Raw genomic sequence first — 21,970 nt, forward strand, 5'->3', positions numbered from 1 at the left:
AAGAAGGGCAGCAGGGATAAGCCAGGGAACTACAGGCCGGTGAGCCTTACGTCAGTAAGGGAAAGGGATTTTGAGAGACAAGATTTATATGCATCTGGAAAGGCATGGTCTGATTAGGGATAGTCAGCATGGCTTTGTGTGTGGGAAATCACGTCTCACGAATTTGATTGAGTTTTTCGAGGAGGTGACCAAAAGGATTGACGAGGGCAGGGTGATGGACGTTGTCTACATGGACTTTAGCAAGGCCTTTGACAAGGTCCCGCATGATAGGCTGGTCCAGAAGGTTCGAACACATGGGATCCAGGATGAGCTAGCAAATTGGATACAAAATTGGCTTGGTGATAGGAGGCAGAGGGTGGTAGCGGAGGGTTGTTTTTCAGATTGGAGGCCAGTGACCAGTGGTGTGCCGCAGGGATTGGTGCCGGGCCCTCTGTTGTTTGTCTTATATATGAATGACTTGGATGTGAATGTAAAGGGCGTGATTAGTAAGTTTGCAGATGACACCAAAATTGATGGTATAGTGGACAGTGAAGAAGGTTGTCTAAGGTTACAACAGGATATAGATCAACTGGGAAAGTGGGCAAGGGAGTGGCAAATGGAATTTAACGCAGACAAGTTTGAAGTGATACATTTTGGGAAGCTAAACCAGGGCAGGACATATACAGTGAATGGCAGGGCCCTGGGGAGTGTTGCTGAGCAGAGAGACCTTGGGGTGCAAGTACATAGTTCCCTGAAGGTGGCAACACAGGTAGACAGAGTGGTGAAGAAGGCGTATGGCTTGCCTTCATCGGCCGAGGCATTGAGTACAAGAGTTGGGACGTCATGTTACAGTTGTACATAACGTTGGTTAGGCTGCAATTGGAGTACTGTGTGCAGTTCTGGTCGCCGCACTACAGGAACGATGTGATTAAGCTAGAGAGGGTGCAGAAAAGATTCACAAGGATGTTGCCTGGTTTGGAGGGCTTGAGTTATAAAGAGAGGTTGGATAGGCTGGGTCTGTTTTCCCTGGAGCGAAGGAGGCTGAGAGGGGACATGATCGAGGTATATAAAATTATGAGAGACATAGATAGGGTAGATAGCCAGAGTCTGTTTCCCATGGTAGGGGTGACTAAAACTAGAGGGCATAGATTTAAGGTGAGAGGGAGGAGGTTTAAAGGGGATCAAAAGGGTAAATTTTTCACACAAAGAATAGTGGGTATCTGGAATGAGCTGCCTGAGGAGGTGGTGGAGGCAGGAACAGTAGCAACATTTAAGAGGCATCTGGACAGGTACTTGAATGAGCAAGGCATAGAGGGATATGGAATTAATGCAGGCAGGTGGGATTAGTATAGATAGACATTATGGTCGGCATGGACGCGGTGGGCGAAAGGGCCTGTTTCTGTGCTGTACGACTCTATGACTCTAAATTAGGTGGCCATCTTATGCTGCTAGCAAAGTCAACTTTTATCTGTTCCTTTTAAATTTCTTCAAAAAATATAAATTCAGATCTCCAGACAGTGGATTAAAGAATATTATCATTCAACAAAGCAGGATGGTGTGACAAGGTAATATACTTATTGAGTTAAATTCTGCTGACAGGGGGCCCAGAGACCAATAGGTTGGTTAAAGCAGACATCAACACATTTGATATCCTAAACCTGCAGCCAGGAATGAGTTACATCATCAGAATCTCTTCACTTTTCGGTGATCGCGAAGGGACTCCTGTTACAATCACGGCTGCCACAGGTAAGAGTCGGTGAATTTTTTTTAACATGAAATTATCTGTTTTTGATAGCAGAAGTGCATTTATTAAGGTTCAGATCGAACATTCGCTTTATTTACATGGCACTTTTCATGACCTCAGGACGTCCCAAAGTGATTTACAGCCAACTAAATGCTTTTGAAGTGTAGTCTCTGTTGTAATGTAGGAAACGCAGCAATCAATTTGTGCATAGCAAGCTCCCACAAACAGCAATAAGATAATGACCTGATAAGGTGGCTGTTGGTTGAGGGATTATAGATAACTAGGGCATCGGGGAGAACCCCACTGCTTTTCTTCGAAATAGTACCGTGGGACCTTTCTTCATCCACCTGAGAGGGCAGACGAGGCCTTGGTTTAACATCTGAAAGACAGTATCTCCAACAGTGCAGCACTCCCTCAGTACTACCCTGCGGTGCCAGCCTGGATTACGTGCTCAAGTCTTGGGAGCGAGACTTGAATACACCACCTTGTGACTCCAGCATCAACATTTTGGTTCTGGCAGCTCCAGGACATCACTGCAGGAGTTCCTCAGGGTAGTGTCCGAGGCCCAAACATCTTCAGCTCCTTCGTCAATGACCTTCCCTCCATCATGAGGTCAGAAGTGGGGATGTTCGCTGATGATTGTACAATGTTCAGTACCATCCGCGACTCCTCAGATACTGAAGCAGCCCATGTCCATATGCAGCAAGACCTGGACAACATTCAGGCTTGGGCTGATAAGTGGCAAGTAACCATCGTGCCACACAAGTGCCAGGCAATGACGATGTCCAACAAGAGAGAATCTAACCATCTCCACTTGACATTGAACGGCATTATGATCGCTGAATCCCCCACTATCAATATCCTGGGGGTTACCATTGACCAGAGACGGAACTGGAGCAGCCATGTAAATACTGTGGCTACAAGAGCAGGTCAGAGGCTGGGAATTCTGCGGTGAGTAACTCATCACCTGTCTTCCCAAACCCTGTCCACCATCTGCAAGGCACAAGTCAGGAGTGTGATGGAATACTGGATGGGTACAGCTTCAAAAACACTCAAGAAGCTCGACACCATCCAGGACAAAGCAGCCCACTTGATTGGCACCCCATCCACCTCCTTCAAAATTCATTCCCTGCACCACCGACGCACAGTGGCAGCAGTGTGTACCATCTGCAAGATGCACTGCAGCAGCTCACTAAGGCTGCTTCAACAGCAGCTTCCAAACCCGCGACCTCTACCACCTGGAAGGACAGGGGCAGCAGATGCATGGGAACACCACCACCTACAAGTTCACCTCCAAGTCACACACCATCTTGACTTGGAACTATATCACCGTTCCTTCACTGTCGCTGGGTCAAAATCCTGGAACTCCCTTCCTAACAGCACTGTGGGTATACCCATATCAGATGTACTGCAGTAGTTCAAGAAGGCAGCTCACCACCTCCTTCTCAAGGCAATTAGGGATGGGCAACAAATGCTTGCCAGCAATGCCAACATCTCATGAAACAAATAAAAAAAGCACAATCTTGGGGCATATTGGCCATTCTGCTCACTGCATTGTTTTTAATCGGAGCGGAGAAGTACTGGGCACTGGCCAGATTTTTTCCCCCTCAGGTAGCTGATCCAACCATAGGCTTTAACTGTGCACCATTGTGTGTACTCAATTGGGGAAAAGCCCATAGCAAGTTGGACGCATTGGTGGCTTCTGTCAATGCTTTGCTCGGTGCAATGAGGCAAATGATGGAAGACATAACTTGATGGGGCGGGGGGAACCAAAGATTGTGCCTTTCCTACATAAACAATCTCATTTAGTTTGGACTGAGATGATGCTTTGCTTTGGGATGTCCTGAAGTCATGAAAGGCGCTATATAAATTCACATCCCTCTTCCTGAAATTTGTGCAGGACGGATCTGAAATTGACATGGCGATCTTTGGGATAGGCTGCGGATGAGTTAGTCTTGGTTGATTTAAAACTCCCTAGTTCCTGAGGATTCTCTTGTTACTTTATTTGTAGCCCAGGCTGAGAAGGTGCAGGGTTTCCGAGTGACAGAGGTTGATATGGGCACCATGACACTGGGCTGGTATCGCGTCCTGGGAGCTACAAGCTACATCCTGTCTTGGAGACTTGCTACCGGTAAGTTCAGATATTGAAATCCCTCAGCTTCAACTCTCTTTAACTGAAAGTCCTTAAGGAACTGAAGGATTGCACAACAGCATTGTCCTTCTAAACTACTAGTGAAGTTTTGAGTCTGGCCTGGTCAAACAGGACTAAATCAGATCACATCTTCTTGGAGCCTTGTTCCTCAGCGTCAGGTAATCCAAACTGAACGACCATAGTAATACCCAGGGTTTATGTGCTCCAAAGCAGAAGCTAAAACCGAGCACAGTCTGAGCAAGTAACAACACCTTCCAAACCTGCGACCTATACCACCTAGAAGGACAAGGGCAGCAGACGCATGGGAACACCACCATCTGCAAGTTCATCTCCAAGTCACGCAATATCCTGACTTGGAACTATGTCACCGTTCCTTCATTGTCACTTGGTCAAAACCATGGAACGTTCTCCCTAACAGCACTGTAGGTCTACCTTCACCACATTGACTGCAGCGGTTCAAGAAGGCAGCTCACCACCACCTTCTCATGGACAATTAGGATGGACAATAAATGCTGGCCTAGCCAGCGACGCTCACATCCCATGAAACGAATAATAATGAAATAAAATCACCCACTATTGGACTATTAAGAAGCAAAATTGTTTGCTGGTTAGTTTCTGAGCACTGAACCTCCCATTAATCCCACAGTGTTTATATGTTTCAGCACAAAAAGAACAACAGTCGGTCACCGTACCAGAAACAACAGGTTCTTACCAGGTTACTGACTTGCGAATTGGGCAAGAATACATCTTTACAATCCGGCCATTGTTTGGAACAGAGTTCGGACCTGAGACCTCCATTACTGAAAGGCCCGGTGAGTGGGGAGTCATAGAATGCTCCAGTAGCACAGGAACAGGCCCACCCAATGTCTTTTTCTCCACAGGAACCATCCAGTTTAATTGTACTCTCCTGCTCGCTTTCCTGTTCCCGTTAATATTTCCCTCTCTAAAGCCACCAATTCCCTCTTTTTTCAAGGAATTGTATGGAGTCTGATTCAGTGACAGTTTATGAACCAGAGGTGACATGAAGAATCTTTTTTTTAACGCAGCGATTTGTTGTGATCTGGAATGCGCTGCCTGAAAGGGCGGTGGAAGTAGATTCAATAGTAACTTTCAACAGGGAAATTGGATAAATACTTGAAGGAAAAAATTTACAGGACTATGGGGAAAGAGTGGGCGAAGTGGGTTAATTGGATATCTCTCCCAAAGAGCTGGTACTGGCATGATGGGCCAAATTGCCTCTTCCTTTGCTGTATGGCTGTGATTCTATTTCAAATAACCTGTGGGTCAAGAATTTTTTTTTCTAATCCCTCCCCTTTAATTCTTTTTAAGGTGATCTTAACTTTATCTTAAGGTATAATTATAGACTGGAGAGGTAATGTTCACATGGTTATATGTGATGTATGAGGAAGTTTATATTTACCATTTGGGATTATGGCCTATCATATGGTGTATCAGTAAGACTCCGTCCAGCCATCTCCCCTGTACTCTCTTACCTATATTGGATCCCAGCCCACCAATGTCTCAAATTTATCATTCTTATCCTTGAGTTCAGCTCCCTCCCTAGCCTAGCCCCACACTATCGCTGCAACCTCCTCCAGCCCTACAGTCCCCCTGAGATGACTGCATTCCTCCAGTTCTGGGCACTTGTACATCCCCAAATTTCATTGCTCCATCATTGGCACCCATGCCTTCAGCTGCTTTGGCCCTAAGCTCTGGAATTCCCTCCCTAAACCTCCCCATCTCTCTTATCTCCCTCTCCTCTTTTAAAGGGTATATAAATTCAAGATGTTTCTTTTTGAAACGAGTGGAAGAGAAGACAAGACACAATAAGTGTTTAGGTGACACCAAGCTGTAGAGTGTAGGAGAAATGGGTAAAATCTGCTATACATGGGACTATCAAACTTCTTGGGGATTAAGGGGTATGGGGGATCGGGCGGGAAGGCAGAGTTGAGGTGAAAGACCAACCATGATATCATTGAATGGTGGAGTAGGCTTGATGGGCAGGATGGCATTGTCCTGAGCCTATTTCTTATGTTTTGATGAGACTGATTTGCTTTGATTTGTTGGTTGCAGTGTGTAACAGAGCACGAGCTGACATCGTGTTCCTGGTCGATGGGTCCTGGAGCATCGGAGAGAACAACTTTCAGAAAGTGAAACAGTTCCTGTACAATGTGGTCTCTCATCTACCTCACATTGGGCCTGATGCAACTCAGGTAGGTCTGTCCCTCTCCAATACTGTCATTACAATGGTCTGAGAATTGGCTTTGGGTTCTTTGTGTTCTAACAAGCAATCCAAACGTTAATAAGGATTTGGTATATTTTGGCACTCGAGTTTACGGAACTGTCAGCTTGGCTCACTTGGTAGCTGGAATCGAAGGTCATGGGTTCATCCCGACTGGGAACTATATCAACTATTGTTGCTGGGTCAAAATCCTGGACCTCCCTTCCTAACGGCACTGTGGGTGTACCTACCCCACATGGACTGCAGCGGTTCAAGAAGGCAGCTCACCACCACCTTCTCAAGCGCAGTTAGATAAGCACAATAAATTCTGTCCCAGCCAGCGATGCCCACATCCCATGAATGAATGAAAAAAAGAGCCACACTATGGACTAGGTGGACTCTGAGGGAATTCTGCATAGTCAAAGGTTTTGGATGAAATGTTAAACCGAGGCTCTGGCTGCCTGTTCAGGTTGATGTAAAAGATCCCACAGCAATATTCGTAGAGGGCTCGGGTCGTTCTCCTGGTGTCGTGACCAGCATTTGTCCCTCTACCAAAACCAGTAAAGAAACATTAACTGGTCGTTGATCTCTTTTGTTGTTTGAGGGAGCTTGCTGTGCACAAATTAGCTGCCACGTTTACCTATGTAACAACTATGAGTACACTTCAAAACTAATCCACTTCTTGTAAAACGCATTGGGACATCCTAAGGATTCGATGAGATTTTCTATAAGTGCTTTGTAAAGGGTGCACATATCTCCTGACCAGCAGGTAGTGGTGGTAATTCATTAATGTAATAATATCGAGCATCAAGACCTGATTAATTTGCTTCTGTGAGGTAACAGAAAAAAAACCTTCGTCTCGGAATTTTCAAATGACTATTGCAACATTGGTGTGAGGTTGTGTTGTGATTCGATGGCCACTGACTAGTTCTTGCTGTAATAATGAACTCACTAGATTCTGGGATTAGTTTACATGTACTGCAATTATTCCAAGGGCTTTATGAAGATATGGTTCTTTCTATCCCTGAGAAAGAAAAAGTTGGGTAAATGAAGTAAAACCCACGTAAACTGGCCAGGAGGAAAGAACAAATTATCCAACTGATAGTTTTCTCTGAAGTGAAGCAAGTCCTAGAATTCACAAGTTTAAGAAAAAGACAAATGGGTGAAAAGAAAGACATGCATTTATATAGCACCTTTCACGATCACCAGATGTCTGAAAGCGGTTTAGAGCCAATGAAGTACTTTTGGAGTATTGTTATGTAGGAAATAGCACAGCCACTTTGCGCACAGCAAGCTCCCATAAACAGCAACGTGGTAATGACCAGATAATCTGTTTTTAGTGATGTTGATGGGGATAAATATTTGGCCAGCACACTGGGGATAACTCCCCTGCTCCTCTTCAAAATAGTGTCATGGGATCTTTTACATCCACCTGAGAGGGCAGATGGGGCCCTGGTTTAATATCTCATCCAAACGATGGCACCTCTGACAGTGCAGCACTCCCTTGATACTGCACTGTAATAACAGCCTTGAACCCACAACCTCTGACTCACAGGTAAGAGTGCGACTGACTGAACTACAGCTGACTCAAAACAGGTGGTAGTGGGTGATGCTGGAGGGAAAAAGTCAATCGTTTGGAAATAAGACTTACCATTTTGCTTGCTGTGTTTGTGAGATGAAGACTTCATGCATCCAATTTAGAGCTGTCGTGTATTCATAATAATCATGCCAAGGTGCAGAAAAAGGTTAACCGTCCAAGAAACAGTGTTACACAGTCAATTGACTTCTGTGTTGGAATATAGCGCAGTGTGATAGATTAAGAATGTAGCCTCTCTGCTGACTGTTAGGTTCATTCATAACAGTCTTGATCTAGTTTCTAGAGGGCATCTGTCAAGAGTGCAAAATTGTTTGCTCTGGACAGTCCAAAAATCAACACCAACTTTGCCTTATTCTGCAACAGGGTGACATTTCCATGAACACCATCAGTCATCCTTATGTCCTTTGTAAGTCAAGCCACCAGCCTATCCTGAGCAATCTTGAGCTGTGTAATTGTATTCATTGATCTAAGTGTGTAAGACAGTTCTCATTGACCAAGTTTTTGGTCATCTTTCTTCATATTTCCGATGTGGCTGAGTGTCCAATTTTGTCTAATCACACTCCTCTGAAGCACCTTGGGATGGTTTACCATGTTATAGGCAGTATATTAATGTAACTTGTTATTGTTGGGAGCAAGGAATGAAGCTTTGATGCCATTTGGTCTGAGTGACAACCAATACTGCGTCTCAGAGGTGGAAAAAACACAAAATCAGTTCCCGGAGTGTGAGCTACTTTAAAACTTTCAAGTCAAATAAGGGTTGTGGCTATTCCATTTAGTAGTTTGATTAGCAACATTGCAATTCGTTTACCTTTTAATTTTGTCCATGTCTCTTTGTACAGATCTCAATAGTTCAGTACAGCGATGATTCCAAGGTTGAAATTCCGCTTGGTAAACGTGGCACCCTCCAGGAGTTGCTCCAGGCCATAAACAAACTTCCGTATCTGGGTGGTGGCACTGAAATAGGTGGAGTATCTGAATACCAAAGAGATCTTAGACCTCATGTGGAGACCTCTGACAGAGAGAGTAATCTCTGATAGGCTTGTGGGGTATTCTGGTCTGCTGCATTGGGTGGGGTGAAATTAGGATGCCCATTGTACCAAACCTCCAAAGTAAAGTTAATGGGGCTGAATTTACTTGGCTCCTCAGGTGCATTCTTGCCATAACTCCAACAAGAGTCCGGCGGAAAGCTGAAGAAACAGGCTGGGACCTGGGTAGGCCAGGTCCTTGTCCATGTTGGGCGTTCCTGGTTGGCCTGGTAAAGGTTGGAGCTCTTGTCTGCCCTTTGAGAGGCCAGTGAAGTAAAGTAGATGGATCCAGGGTGTTAACTAAGATAGCTAGGCCGTGAAGGATAGAACTGGAGACTAACCTTTATACACTTAAAACTGTCTAATTATATAGATACAGGTTACAAACATGCACCTCTGACCAACAACCGAGTTTTCAGCCTGTTCCTATAAATGAGCATGGGTGAGTTCCTTATTAATGCCCACCACCTGAATACAATTAACCCCAGTTGATGTACAATTAACCCAAGGGCAGGAACTCATGACGCGAGACTTAATGGAACCCGGGGTATATGTGGAGGATGATACACTCAGTGCGATGAATCAAATTGTCCTGCAGAAGCTGAGGTTGATTCAGTTAAAGATCCACTGCAGATTCAATTCCACCCAGAAAGATTGGTTAAGTTGGGTGACCCATCAGGGGGTAGATGTTGGCAACGTGACTCAGAAGAGGGGACCCTGCTTCACATAAAGTGGCGCTTCCCTAAGATCACCCCCTTTCATGACACAGTATTAGGTGCTGTTGTCACAGGAGTGTTAATGATCTTAAAATGATATTTATTGGGATTACTGTCAGGTGAGTGAGTAGAAGTGTAGTCCCAATCTGCAAGGGCAGACGTGGGCTCCATCAGTGGGATGCAGATCAGGTCAATGAAGTGACTTGCACCCCCAGAGGCAAGGATGGTTTTTAGGGACTTTTGTTTCCCGGAAGATTGGCTTCACCACACAGGGGGCTGTGGAGACTATGGCATGGGATTGGGGGAGGGGTGCTACGAGGCAACTGCACTCCTTCCCCCACCCAAGGGTGACTGGGCATCAGAACTTCTGGCCAGCATAGGCAGGCAGAATGCCAGAGATGCTTGCGCCCGCCTGTCTTTGGCTAATGGGGTGCCCTCCCATTGGCCCCGTGGACTCCGGCAGGGTCAGCGACTGATGACATCGGAAGGTGCAATGTAAGTGGAACTGCCGGGATTGCAATCCACAGATTTTCAGTCAGAGGAATGTAAAAAACATAGGAGCAGGAGTTGGCCATTCAGCCCATCGAGCTTCCCCGCCATTCAATATGATCATGGCTGATCACCTACTTCAATGACTTTTTCCCACACTATCCTCATATCTCATTATGTCATTTGTATTTAGTAATCTGTCAATTTCTGCTTTAAACATACTCAATGACTGAGCTTCCACAGCCCTCTAGGCTAGAGAATTCCAAAGATTCACAACCTTCCTGGTAAAGAAATTTCTCCTCATCCCTGTCCTAAATGGTTTCCCCCTTATTTTGAAAATGCGTGCCCTGGTTCTAGACTCCCCAACCAGGGGAAACATCTTACCTGTATCTACCCTGAATATCCCTTTAAGTATTTTGTAGGTTTCAATGAGATCACCTCTCATTCTTCGTAACTCTGGAGAATACAGGCCCAGTTTCCCCAATCTCTCTTCCTAGGACAGTCCCGCCATCCCGGGAACAAGTCTGGTGAATCTTCGTTGCACTCCCTCTATGGCAATAATATCCTTCCTAAGGTAAGGGGACCAAAACTGTATTCATTACTCCAGGTGCGGTCTAACCAAGGTTCTATACGATTGAAGCAAGACTTCACTACTCCTGTACTCAAATCCTCTTGCGATAAAGGCTAACATACCATTAGCCTTCCTAATTGCTTGCTGCACCTGCATGTTAGCTTTCAGTAACTTATTGACAAGGACACCCAGGTCCCTTTGTACATCTACACTTCCTAATCTCTTACCATTTAAGCAATACTCTGCACATCTATTCCTCTTACCAAAGTGGATAACCTCACATTTTTCCACATTGTATTCCATCTGCCACGTTCTTGCCCACTCACTAAGTCTGTCCAAATCCCCTTGAAGCTGCTTTGCACCTTCCTCACAACACACATTCCACCTAGTTTTGTGTCCATCATTTCTTTTCAAATTGTTGAACGAGGTATTTCTCTTTTTACGAAGTGCCTTTGTGCCTTTAACTTCTACTGCAGCAGACCACAATTTGTCTAATTATTCACATGTATATATCTCTTAAATGTTTTGTAGTGTTAGGACAAAATGTGCTGGCACTGGTAATGTTAGTTTTTAAAAGCAGGCTATCCGATTGTTCAGGCATTTCTTGCACAGATTGTCATCGGGGTCTCGGGTGAGATGCTAAACCGAGGCCCTGTCTGCCCTCTCAGGTGTACGTTAAAGCTCCCGCTTTGAAGTAAAGCAGCGGGGTTTTTTCTGGTGTCCTATTTATTTATCCCTCAATTAACACCACTAAAAAAAATGATTGTCTGGTCATTGATCATTTGCTGTTTGTGGGATCTTGCTGTGTGCATTTCCCTACATTACAACAAAGTGCTTTGGGGAGGCCCCGAGGTCATGAGAGGTGCTATATGTAAATAAAAGTTCTTTCCTTTCATTTATTATCTCTCTTTCTGTTTCTCCGCAGGTAAAGCGATAGATTTTGTCGTGGATTATGTGTTTCAGATCCCAGCTGGGAGGCGCCCACAGGTCCCTGCCCTGCTGGTGCTGATGACGGACGGAATCTCAGAAGACAGAGTTACAGAACCGGTCAGGAGAGCCAAGGCTGCAGGTAATTTCCTGCATTTTTCACCACTCCCTCACTTTGTTTATTGAGGGGATCTCTTGGGGCAGTGAGGAGGGTGGGGAGGGGCTGTTGCAACTGCTATAGGGAGGAAGGTAAGAGAGCTTTTTTCAAAATTATATGCAGAGGGTTGTTGCGATATGAAATTGCCAACCAGAAACAGCGAGGGGCGTAGAACACATAACACATAACAGTTTTTGACAGGGAAACGGAAAAGTAGCACCTTCCAAACCTGCAACCTCCAATACTCAGAGAAACAATATGGGAAGAGAAAAATTTGCAGGGCAATGAGGAAAGAGCAGGGAAGTGGGACTAATTGGATAACTCTTTCAAAGAGCTGGCACAGGCCTGATGGGCTGAATGGCCTCCTTCTGTGCTGCACGATTCCATGATTCGAAGACTTGGACAATAGGTACTTGGGAACACCACCACCTCCAAGTTCCCCTCCAAGTCTCACACCATCCTGATTTGGAACTATATTGCCGTTCCTTCACTGTCGCTGGGTCAAAATCCTGCAACTCCCTTCCGAACAGCACTGTGGGTGTATCTACCCCAAATGGACCGCAGTGGCTCAAGAAGGCAGCTCACCACCACCTTCTCAAGGGCAATTAGGGATGGATAATAAATCTGCATTACCAATAACACCCACATCACCAGAAATGAATATAAAAATAAGTACTTGAAAAGGAAATAAAATGAAAGAGGTTATGGGGAAAGGGTGGGGCATGGGCTTAGGGGACATCTCCTTCAGGTACCTGGTTCAGGGCCAGGGGCTGAATCCTTCTTCTGTTGGGTCCAAGTGAGTGTCCTCTGTGGAATACAACTGGCCAGAGGCGAGTTATGCCAAGTGCAATGTTAGACTGTCACCCTGCACCTTTTGGTCAATTACCTATTTTTGGGATTGGGGTGAGGGAGGCGAGGTCACTAAGACATTTCACAGAATTGTCCCACTGTGGAAGTTTTACCTGTTGTTACGAGCAGGTGAGAAAGGTGTCTAGGTGTCTTCTCCAGCCTTCACCTGGTCTTGTTGTAACACGGTTTTAATTTTTAAACACACTGGACTTTTTTACCGGTCCCTCGACGCCTCGGATCGCAGCACTGGGGCTGGTAAAATTCTGTGGGGAGAGGCCCACCTCGCACCGTGACATCGAGAAGGGCCCGCCGCAAATTACCGGTGGCGGGGGGGACCTTGGTGCGGCCCCCTGCCGCACAGCGGCGGCAGCCCAGTTACAATATGCCTCTCCATGGACAGCTCCAGATTTTTCGCTGAACAGGCGGTCGTCACATGCCGTCCCATTCACGATTTGAAATGCTGGCGGGTCCACAGAGGCAGAAAGTTTCGCGGCAGAAGATAAGTTTCTTTTCCGGGGTCTCACCCTGCATTCTTAAAGGGAGGAGGGAGGGGGATATTCAGGGGTCTAACTCTGCATTCTTAAAAGGAGGAGGAAGGGGATCTGGGGTTATTGGAGGAAAAACTCTGCAGGTATGAAAGGAGGTACTTTGTACCTTGTCTCTGTAAACAGTGTACGCTCTGCATTTATTTGTGTTTGTAAAGGAGCAATGGCACACTAGGCACCCTGTATGTGGGGAGGGTGCCAGAAAGGGCAGGAGCAAGAAGGTTATATGGATGGTGGGGGCAATCGATTCAGCTGGTAGGATCTTGTTGTGGTCATGCTGTGCCACTCAGTGTTGGCCAGGATGGGCAATGCAGTGGCACGCCACATAGTTGATTCAGGAAAGCAGCTAATGTACCATCAACACCAATCCCTGCCCTGTTAGGAATCTTCGAATACATGAACGGTTCAACTTTATTTATCACATGGAAATAGGTATGGCTCATCCTACATTGTGCGATCCTCTGCTCATGAGAATCTGTATGCACCAGAGACAAAATCAACAGGCAGGTGTGATCCACGTAGAGGTCCCTGGTCGTGAGCAGCAGCCCGCTAGGGGAGCTCACCATTACGATTGCCGTGCATTTACAGGCCCCACATGACATGTCATCCGATGTCATCGATTGGGGAGGCAGTATTGTCACTGGACTAGTAACCCAGAGACCCAGGGTATTGCTCTGGGAACTTGAGTTCAAATCCCACCACAGCAGAAGGTGGAATTTGAATTCAATTAATAAATCTGGAATTAAAAAATGCTAGTCTAATGATGGCCATGAAACCATTGTCGATTGTTGTAAAAAGCCATCTGGTTCACTAATGTCCTTTAGGGAAGGAAATCTGCCGTCCTTACTTGGTCTGGCCGACATGTGACTCCAGACCCACAGCAATGTGGTTGACTCTTACATGCTCTCGGAAATGGCCTAGCAAGCCACTCCGTTGTATCTAACTGCTACGAAGTCAATAAAAAGGAATGAAACTGGACGGACCACCCGGTATCGACCTAGGCACCGGTCACTGTCGCTGGGTCAAAATCCTGGAACTCCCTTCCTAACAGCACTGTGGGTGTACCTACCCCACATGGACTGCAGCGGTTCAAGAAGACAGCTCACCACCACCTTCTCAAGGGCAATTAGGGATGGGCAATAAATGCTGGCTTGGCCAGCGACGCTCACATCCCATGAATGAATAAACAAAAATGTCAGAGCACCAGTGTCAGAGGAGATTGCGCATATAGAGAGGGTGGTGACACGTCTCTGTGCCCTGCTCAAAGATGACCTGCAGTCCATGGGCCTCAGTGGACATCCTATGCCTTTGGTCCTCATAGTGGCAGCGGTTCTTAAGCCTGACACCTCTGCAGCTTTTCAGGGGCCCGCCAGAGACCATTGTGAGGCCAGAAGTCAGCAGTGCACCGCTGCAACAGGGAGGTCACCGATGCCCTGCACCGGAGGGCCAGTGAGTATGTCCGCTTCAGGACGGACTCTCACAGCCAGGCCCAGAGGGCCATTGGTTCTGGCATCATTGCCAGAGAACCATAGGTTGTAATGTTCATAGACTGCACTCATGTGGCCATCAAGCCTCCCGCCACCTGCAGACGTCACCATTGAAGGAATCCTCTCAATCTAAGTGAAGCTGGTATGTGAACACCGCAGATGCTTCATGCAAATCTGTGGCCGCTTCTCAGGCAGCTGTCATGACGCCTGGGACCTGTGCCTGTCTCAGCTGCCACTGCTGCTCACTGAACTGGCTCAGATGGAGGGGTGACCCGAAACATTAACTCTGCTTCTCTTTCCACAGATGCTGCCAGACCTGCTGAGTGGTTCCAGCATTTCTTGTTTTTATTTCAGATTTCCAGCATCCGCAGTATTTTGCTTTTATTTTAGTGTTCTCTGTAAACCTCTGTAATACCTTTTATGGTCTATTTAAGTCTCACATCCTGGAATATCCAAAATTAAGATTATTCACCCAGGTGTGGCACGCCTACAAGAAGGAATGTTACACTTGAGTGGGAGAAGAGGATCGCAACTTCACAGTACACTGGGACACAGCAGGGTAAGTATGTGGCAGCAAAGTGGAAAGTGCTGGGGTAACTCAGCAGGTCAGGCAGCATTTGTGGGGAGAGAAGCAGAGTTAACTTTCAGGTCTGTGAACTTGGACAAGTTAACTCTGCTTCTCTCTCCACAGATGCTGCCTGACCTGCTGAGCGACCCCAGCACTTTCTGCTTAGCTGCAAGACGGACAGCAGCCCACTCTTCAGCAGTGAGGTCTCTCACTGCGTCGAACGTCCCGCCTCTCCCCATGTAATATGGGGTGGGCGGCTCAGCACCATGATGCTAATGAGCCCCCGCATGTAATATGTTTTTTTTTAAAACAAGTTTTCTTTACTCCAGTAACAGTTTAAAAATCAATGTTCTTGTGGTGAAATTAATGTGTCTCATTCTTGGCAGGTGGGGGCCTTCATGACACTGTGTAGACAAGGATGTTCATGACAGTGTAAAGGGCTTAAGGCTTATTAGGAAGAGTAGGTGGATAGGAATTTTTCATGCCATGTTGTGTGCTTGATGTGTTTCAGTGTCTAATTCTGGAACACTGCCCAAGGAACAGAAATTAACCTAATGATAACAAACGCCCTTTATCTCGACGTTAGGCATCCATTTGTACGCTGTAGGTGTCGGTCGAGCGGATGTTAATGAACTGCAGAAAATCGTTACCAACGCCAAGAACATTGTCTACGCAGAGAACTTCGACTCACTCGCCCAGTTTGAAGGGGTCCTTGCTGATGTAATCTGCATAGTCGCCAGCAAGCCAGTGAGTGACATCCAGTCTGTCCTAACACACATTGATATCAGACCAGTGCATGTGGCAAAATAACTCCACTTCCTTACTCTCCCACTGCTTTTGTTTTACATAAAATTCCTCTAGCCCTCTTGCATATCCCCAATTTTAATCACTCCACCATTGGTGGCCATGCCTTCAGCTGCCTGGGCCCTAAGTTCTGGAATTCCCTCCCTAAACCTCTCCACCTCTCTACCTCTCACTCCTCCTTTAACACACTCCTTAAAACCTACCTCCACCTGTCCTAATACTTTCTTATGTTGCTGTATGTCAATCTTTCATGATAACACTCTTCTGAAGTACCTTGGGACATTTAAAAGGCACTATATTAATGCAAGTTGTCATTGTTGTAATCAAGTTCTTGTTTTTCGTCATTAAACTGAAGGTACTCAGTGCAAGTAAAGCTTATTTTTGAATCTTTTTTTTTTAGACTCCGACACCAAGCCACTGTACTACCCACTGTCCTAAGGTAGGTATTACAAAAGCCTTTCTTCCTCACAAGGCTTTCTTAGTTGCATAGTTCTCATAAGCTCATAATCTGCATTGGAGCTTTAAAAGTTCATGCTTTAAATCACTAACATTTCCCACAGTACACTAAGGATCAGGACCTAGTAACAAATTGTAGAGTGTGAAATGAGCACATGAGTACTTGTCACTAAGACCCAAGATGTTTTCAAAATTCTATATGTTCTAAATGTGAGATCATCAACACCATAAATACATGGGGATTTGATTTAAAAGCTATTGCAGTGCCTACTAGTTAACTCCTGTGCCTCCACTGTCTGTAAGAGATACTACAGTATTTCCAAAAGACAACATATGATATCTATTAGGGAATAGTTTGTACAACAGCGGCATTTTATTAGTGGGTGGGAAAGTCTGTGATGAGACTATTTGTTATTATCTTTTTTGCCTTTCCTAAAGCTATGTTTTGGTCAGTATATATATGTCAGAAATCTTCAGCTAGATTGATACTTTGGGAACAATCCCATGGGTTTCTTCATCTCTGGCAGATTTGTGCGTCAAGTTTCACTCCACTTGCTTCCAACATCTCCCTCTCCCTGTCTCTTCCCTACTTACCTTCAGATCCAACATGGGGGAATCCTGAATGCAGACTTGAAGAGAAGGGGGAGAGGCAAGGTGGGCTGAATCGGACTGGATGCAGTGGGTAGATTTCAGATATATGCAGGAGAATCTTGGAGGCATTGATTTGGATAGGAGAGAGGAACTGCAGTCACTCAGAAGATGAAGAGGATCTTGGAAACTCTGGGCAAGCGGGTGAGGGGCACCATGAAGAAGATTTCCGAAGACGTGGAAGTTCTGACCAAGGAAGACCATTGAAAGATATTATAAGTGGGTTCAAGAGACATTTGGATCCTTCATCTAAATAGAGAAGAGATTGAGTGTAATGGTGTCATGGAGAAAGGTTGGTCTTTGGGAAAAAGGCTGGTTTACTTGGGCCTCATTATCTATTTGGCCTGTGCAGTTGGGTCCAGATTGTTTCCAAATCTTGGAAAATTAGAAGCCCCTCTTTGAGAGAGCAGTATCTGGTAACCTTCATAAATAAAGCATTACCTCAAAAGGGCATTGTGCATGAGCACAGATTATTTGAGGTCATAGACTTTAGAAGTGTGTTTGTGTGTGAAATGGAGAGGAGAGAGAGAAAGAAACTGTGGAGGAAGATTAAAGTCAACTCTTCTTGTTCCTCTTAATACAGCATTATTTTATAAAGATACTGGCAGCTACTAACATGACGTTATAGACTCTTGCCAGCACAGAACGAGCATAATCATAATAATCTTGGGCTCAGAGGAATGGACTACGATGCTGTGTATCGCCTTTATCAAATTAATATTTCCCATTTACTTACCAAACGCAGACTGGGTGACCACTTTGCGGACCGCTGTGCTGGGTCCCCTATTGTTTGTCATTTATATAAACGACATAGATGACTATGTGGGGGGTAGGATCAGTAAGTTAGCGGATGACACAAAGATTGGCCGAGTGGTTAACAGTGAGGTGGAGTGTCTTGGGTTACAGGAAGCTATAGACAGGATGGTCAAATGGGCAGAAAAGTGGCAGATGGAATTTAACCCTGAAAAGTGTGAGGTGAAAAACTTTGGAAGGAGTAATGTGACATGGAAGTATTCAATGAATAGCTTGACACTGGGAGGTTCCGAGGAACCAAGGGACCTTGGTGTGTTTGTCCATAGATCTCTGAAGGCAGAAGGGCAGGTTAATAGGGTGGTGAAAAAGGCATATGGGACACTTGCCTTTATCAATCGAGGCATAGATTTCAAAAGCAGGGAAGTCATGTTGGAGTTATATAGAACTTTGGTAAGGCCACAGCAGGAGTACTGTGTGCAATTCTGGTCTCCACATTATAGGAAGGATGTGATTGCACTGGAGAGGGTGCAGAGGCAATTCACCAGGATGTTGCCTGGGATGGAACATTTAAGCTACGAAGAGAGGTTGGAAAGGCTTGGATTGTTTTCGCTGGAGCAGAGAAGACTGAGGGGTGACCTGATCGAGGTGTACAAGATTATGAGGGGCATGGACAGGGTGGATAGGGAGCAGCTGTTCCCCTTAGTTGAAGGGTCAGTTACTAGGGGACACAAGTTTAAGGTGAGGGGCAGGAGGTTTAAGGGGGATTTGAGGAAGAACTTTTTTACCCAGAGAGTGGTGACGGTCTGGAATGCACTGCCTGGGAGGGTGGTAGAGGCGGGTTGCCTCACATCCTTTAAAAAGTACCTGGATGAGCACTTGGCACGTCATAACATTCAAGGCTATGGGCCAAGTGCTGGCAAATGGGATTAGGTAGACAGGTCAGGTGTCTTTAATGCATCGGTGCAGACTCGATGGGCCGAAGGGCCTCTTCTGCGCTGTATTATTCTGTGATTCTGTGAACACCTCCGCTCAGTCCGAAAGCATGACCCCGAGCTTCCTGTTGCTTGCCATTTCAACACTCCCCCCTGCTCTCATGCTCACATATCTGTCCTGGGCTTGAGTTCAATAATTTCAGAGCATGACAGGCCTCCCTTTTTATTTTTATTTTTAGTTATTTTTTCTTTTTTATGTGTTTATTTTAGTTTGTTCAGTTTGTTTCTACTGTGCCTACTCATTGTTTTTTTCATGTTTGTGCTTGGGGCCAGGCCTGTTCAGTTTTCTGTCAATTAACACCCTCTCTGTACTAACACTGTGCCTTTCCACACACCATTAACATACCATTTGCCTTTGCTCTATGACCTTCGGGTCAGTTATTCTTTGTGATATTGTCCTATCAACACCTCTTTTGTTATGTCTTGGCCCATCCCCACTTTACTTGCTTAAAGCCTATTACATTTCTAGCCTCTGCCGGTTCTGATGAAGGGTCACTGACCTGAAACGTTAACTTTGCTTCTCTCTTCACAGATGCTGCCAGACCTGCTGAGTATTTCCAGCATTTCTTGTTTTTATTTCAGATTTCCAGCATCTGCAGTATTTTGCTTTTATTATAATATATCCCATGGGTGTGTAGGTGCAAACATCCTGATTTATCCATCTTTAAACAGGAGTAGATGAAAGTAGAGAAAGACCAGGGTTTTTAACAGTGCTGGAAAACGTGGCTACTCCCTGTGTTCAGAAGAGGAGGGAAGACTAATCCAACCCGGAGACAGGTCTAGTGGTTACATTCCCATAGCACCTCCTTGCAGATAACACTCTCCCACTTGGCTGGATTATCTTAAGGTTCAACCATACCTAGAATTACATAGCATGTACAGTGCAGAAACAGGCCATTCAGCCCACTTGGTCTATGCTGGTTTTTATGCTGCACACAAGCATCCCCCCATTCTACTTCATCTGAAACTGCAGGTTCCATCGTGTAGCCAGTACGTCAACCAATGTGCAAAGGAGCAAGTTTCCTTCTTTATACAAAATTAAAATATGCATCCCCCAGAACTGATAGGACTATCCGAGCCAACCTTGCCACTTCATGACTGCGTTCTTTACCTTTTGCTTGCTTTGATGCTACACCAATAACATTAATAACGATAGGATGAAATTTTATATATGATGACAAGGTACACATTATTTTTCACTCTACTGGGGGTGGCACTTCCTACCGCAACATGTCTCCGTCAGGGAGCTTGCTTTTTGCAATTTCCCTTACGCAGTGAATTAATATTAATTGTTACCTGTGTGTATTTATTAAAGCCTTCCTAGCCCTTGCATTCCTGTTTTCTGCCTTAACCCGAAAGACCTTTTGCCCATTTAATATTCTTGGTATAATGGCAAAGGGGAGGTGGTTTGAGTGTCAAAAGACAGCTTAGAGGTTTGAACATTTATGAACATAAGAAATAGGAGCAGGAGTAGACCATTGGGCCCCTTTAGCCTGCTCCACCAATCAATCATGGCTGACCTTTCACCTCAGCTCCACTTTCCCAACGTATTCCCATATCTTCTGATTCCTTTAGTGTCCAAATATCTATTGATTTTGGTCTTGAATATGCTCAGTGATAGAGCACGCACAGCCCTTTGGAGGAGAGAATTCCAAAGATTCACAACCCTCTGAGTGAAGAAATTTATTTTGATTTTGTATGATATGTTTTATGAAAGTATGGTGTTTTCTCTTGCTCTCTCCTACAGGGTGAGAAAGGTGACCCAGGAAGAAATGTAAGTGTCACATTTATAAGCGAATTAAAGTCGAAATTCTTGTCAAAATTTGGCACGATTACTGTGCTGCGAGAGTAAACATCAGTTCCTCTGTTTTTGCTCCTGTTGCTTTACTTTTCATCCCATTAATTAATTTGTTTGCTCTTTTTGTTTTTGTTTCCCTCTCATGCTGTTTTAAGACTGGAGGACAGATTGGACGGCTATGGGGATGAGGTGGGGCAGGAGGGGGTGTAAAAAGTTCATCTGGGGCCTGGTTTCAGGCTTCAAATTGGCCCAGGCCCCAACTGAGATGCTTGAGGCCTGCCCGACATCAGGCCTCGGGCCTAGTTTCAACAGGTTCATCTGTTGCGTTTACACACATGGCTCGCCCACCCCGCGAATCAAATTTTGGGACGCTTGCCTCACTTGCAGTGGCCCTCAGATACATGCCGACAGGGGATAGGGTGTGGGGTGAGGTGGCGGAGGGAGGTTGTTGATTGGCTGTGGCGAACGTAGGTGGAGGGGCAGAGCTGATCTATGGTTAGCAATTGTAGTTGGATGTATTCCTGGATATTTCATCACAGAACCTCTTGTCCTGCCCGGTCAAACAATGTTTCCCCTATCTCCAGTGTCATCTTCACATGGACTGCAGTGGTTCAAGATGATAGTTCACCACCAGCTTCTCAAGGACAATTAGGGATGGGATATAAATACCGGTCTTGCCAGCGGCACCCACATCCTGTGAATAAATAAAATCAAAATGCCTTTGAGAAGGTAATGGTGAGCTGTCTTCTTGAACCACTGCAGCCGTACGGTGAAGATACTCCCACAGTGCTATTTGGTCGGCAGTTCCAAGACTTTGACTCAGTGACGATGAGCAGACATATACGTCCAAGTCAGAGTGGTGTGCAACTTGGAGGGGAAATTGAAGGTGATGGTTTTCCCATGTGCCACTTTAATGTCCCTATGATTTTGCTCCCAGGTGTTTGCTCAGCAGTGCTGACAGCAATGTCCTGGAGATTAACCTTCAATTCTTGTGGACTCCAGGACAATCCTGGAGGGTTGGCAACCCTAGGCTGATCATGACAGGCAAGGACCATCAGATGTGCTGTGGAAACAGGAGGAGTGGCTCCTGCTCCTCCTGGCGCTACATGAATTTAAATGGATAATATTAAACTTACTGTTTTGGCGGAGGCCACATCCACGCCAGGAAAATCTGAGGCCTGACACTTGTGCTCAGGACAACACAATTTCCGCAAGGTACCCTAATGCAGGCACCTTCATTAGTGTACCCAGGGGGCCTAATGTACCGAACTCTTGAAAAAATGACCAAGCCCAAATTCCGGATTGGATGTCTTTCAGGCAGTCTTGGGGCACAAGATATGCTTCCCACAATTGGGCCTCTTTACACCTGAAAAACAGGCAAAATGACCTCCAATTTCAACCCTTTGGTGTCAGAGCAGCATCTGTGTCATTCTATAACCATCTAATATCAAATGTACAGGCGGTAACCGTACCTCTGGTTTGCCTTGGTCCC

At 45.6% G+C, this 21,970-nt stretch overlaps 1 protein-coding gene across 1 annotated transcript in view; it reads left to right on the forward strand.

The window, feature by feature from the left end:
* LOC137380421 (collagen alpha-1(VII) chain-like) overlaps positions 1-21,970 on the forward strand; it is a 177,709-nt gene that overhangs the window by 137,465 nt on the left and 18,274 nt on the right. Inside the window, exons 26-34 of the mRNA XM_068052349.1 lie at positions 1,579-1,725; positions 3,735-3,854; positions 4,538-4,687; positions 5,949-6,088; positions 8,533-8,656; positions 11,420-11,563; positions 15,614-15,774; positions 16,232-16,270; positions 20,428-20,454. Coding sequence (XP_067908450.1) covers positions 1,579-1,725; positions 3,735-3,854; positions 4,538-4,687; positions 5,949-6,088; positions 8,533-8,656; positions 11,420-11,563; positions 15,614-15,774; positions 16,232-16,270; positions 20,428-20,454 — 1,052 coding nt within the window. The remainder of the gene's footprint in view (positions 1-1,578; positions 1,726-3,734; positions 3,855-4,537; positions 4,688-5,948; positions 6,089-8,532; positions 8,657-11,419; positions 11,564-15,613; positions 15,775-16,231; positions 16,271-20,427; positions 20,455-21,970) is intronic.

This window comes from Heterodontus francisci, chromosome 19, assembly GCF_036365525.1.
Source record: "Heterodontus francisci isolate sHetFra1 chromosome 19, sHetFra1.hap1, whole genome shotgun sequence".
NCBI lineage: Eukaryota > Metazoa > Chordata > Chondrichthyes > Heterodontiformes > Heterodontidae > Heterodontus > Heterodontus francisci.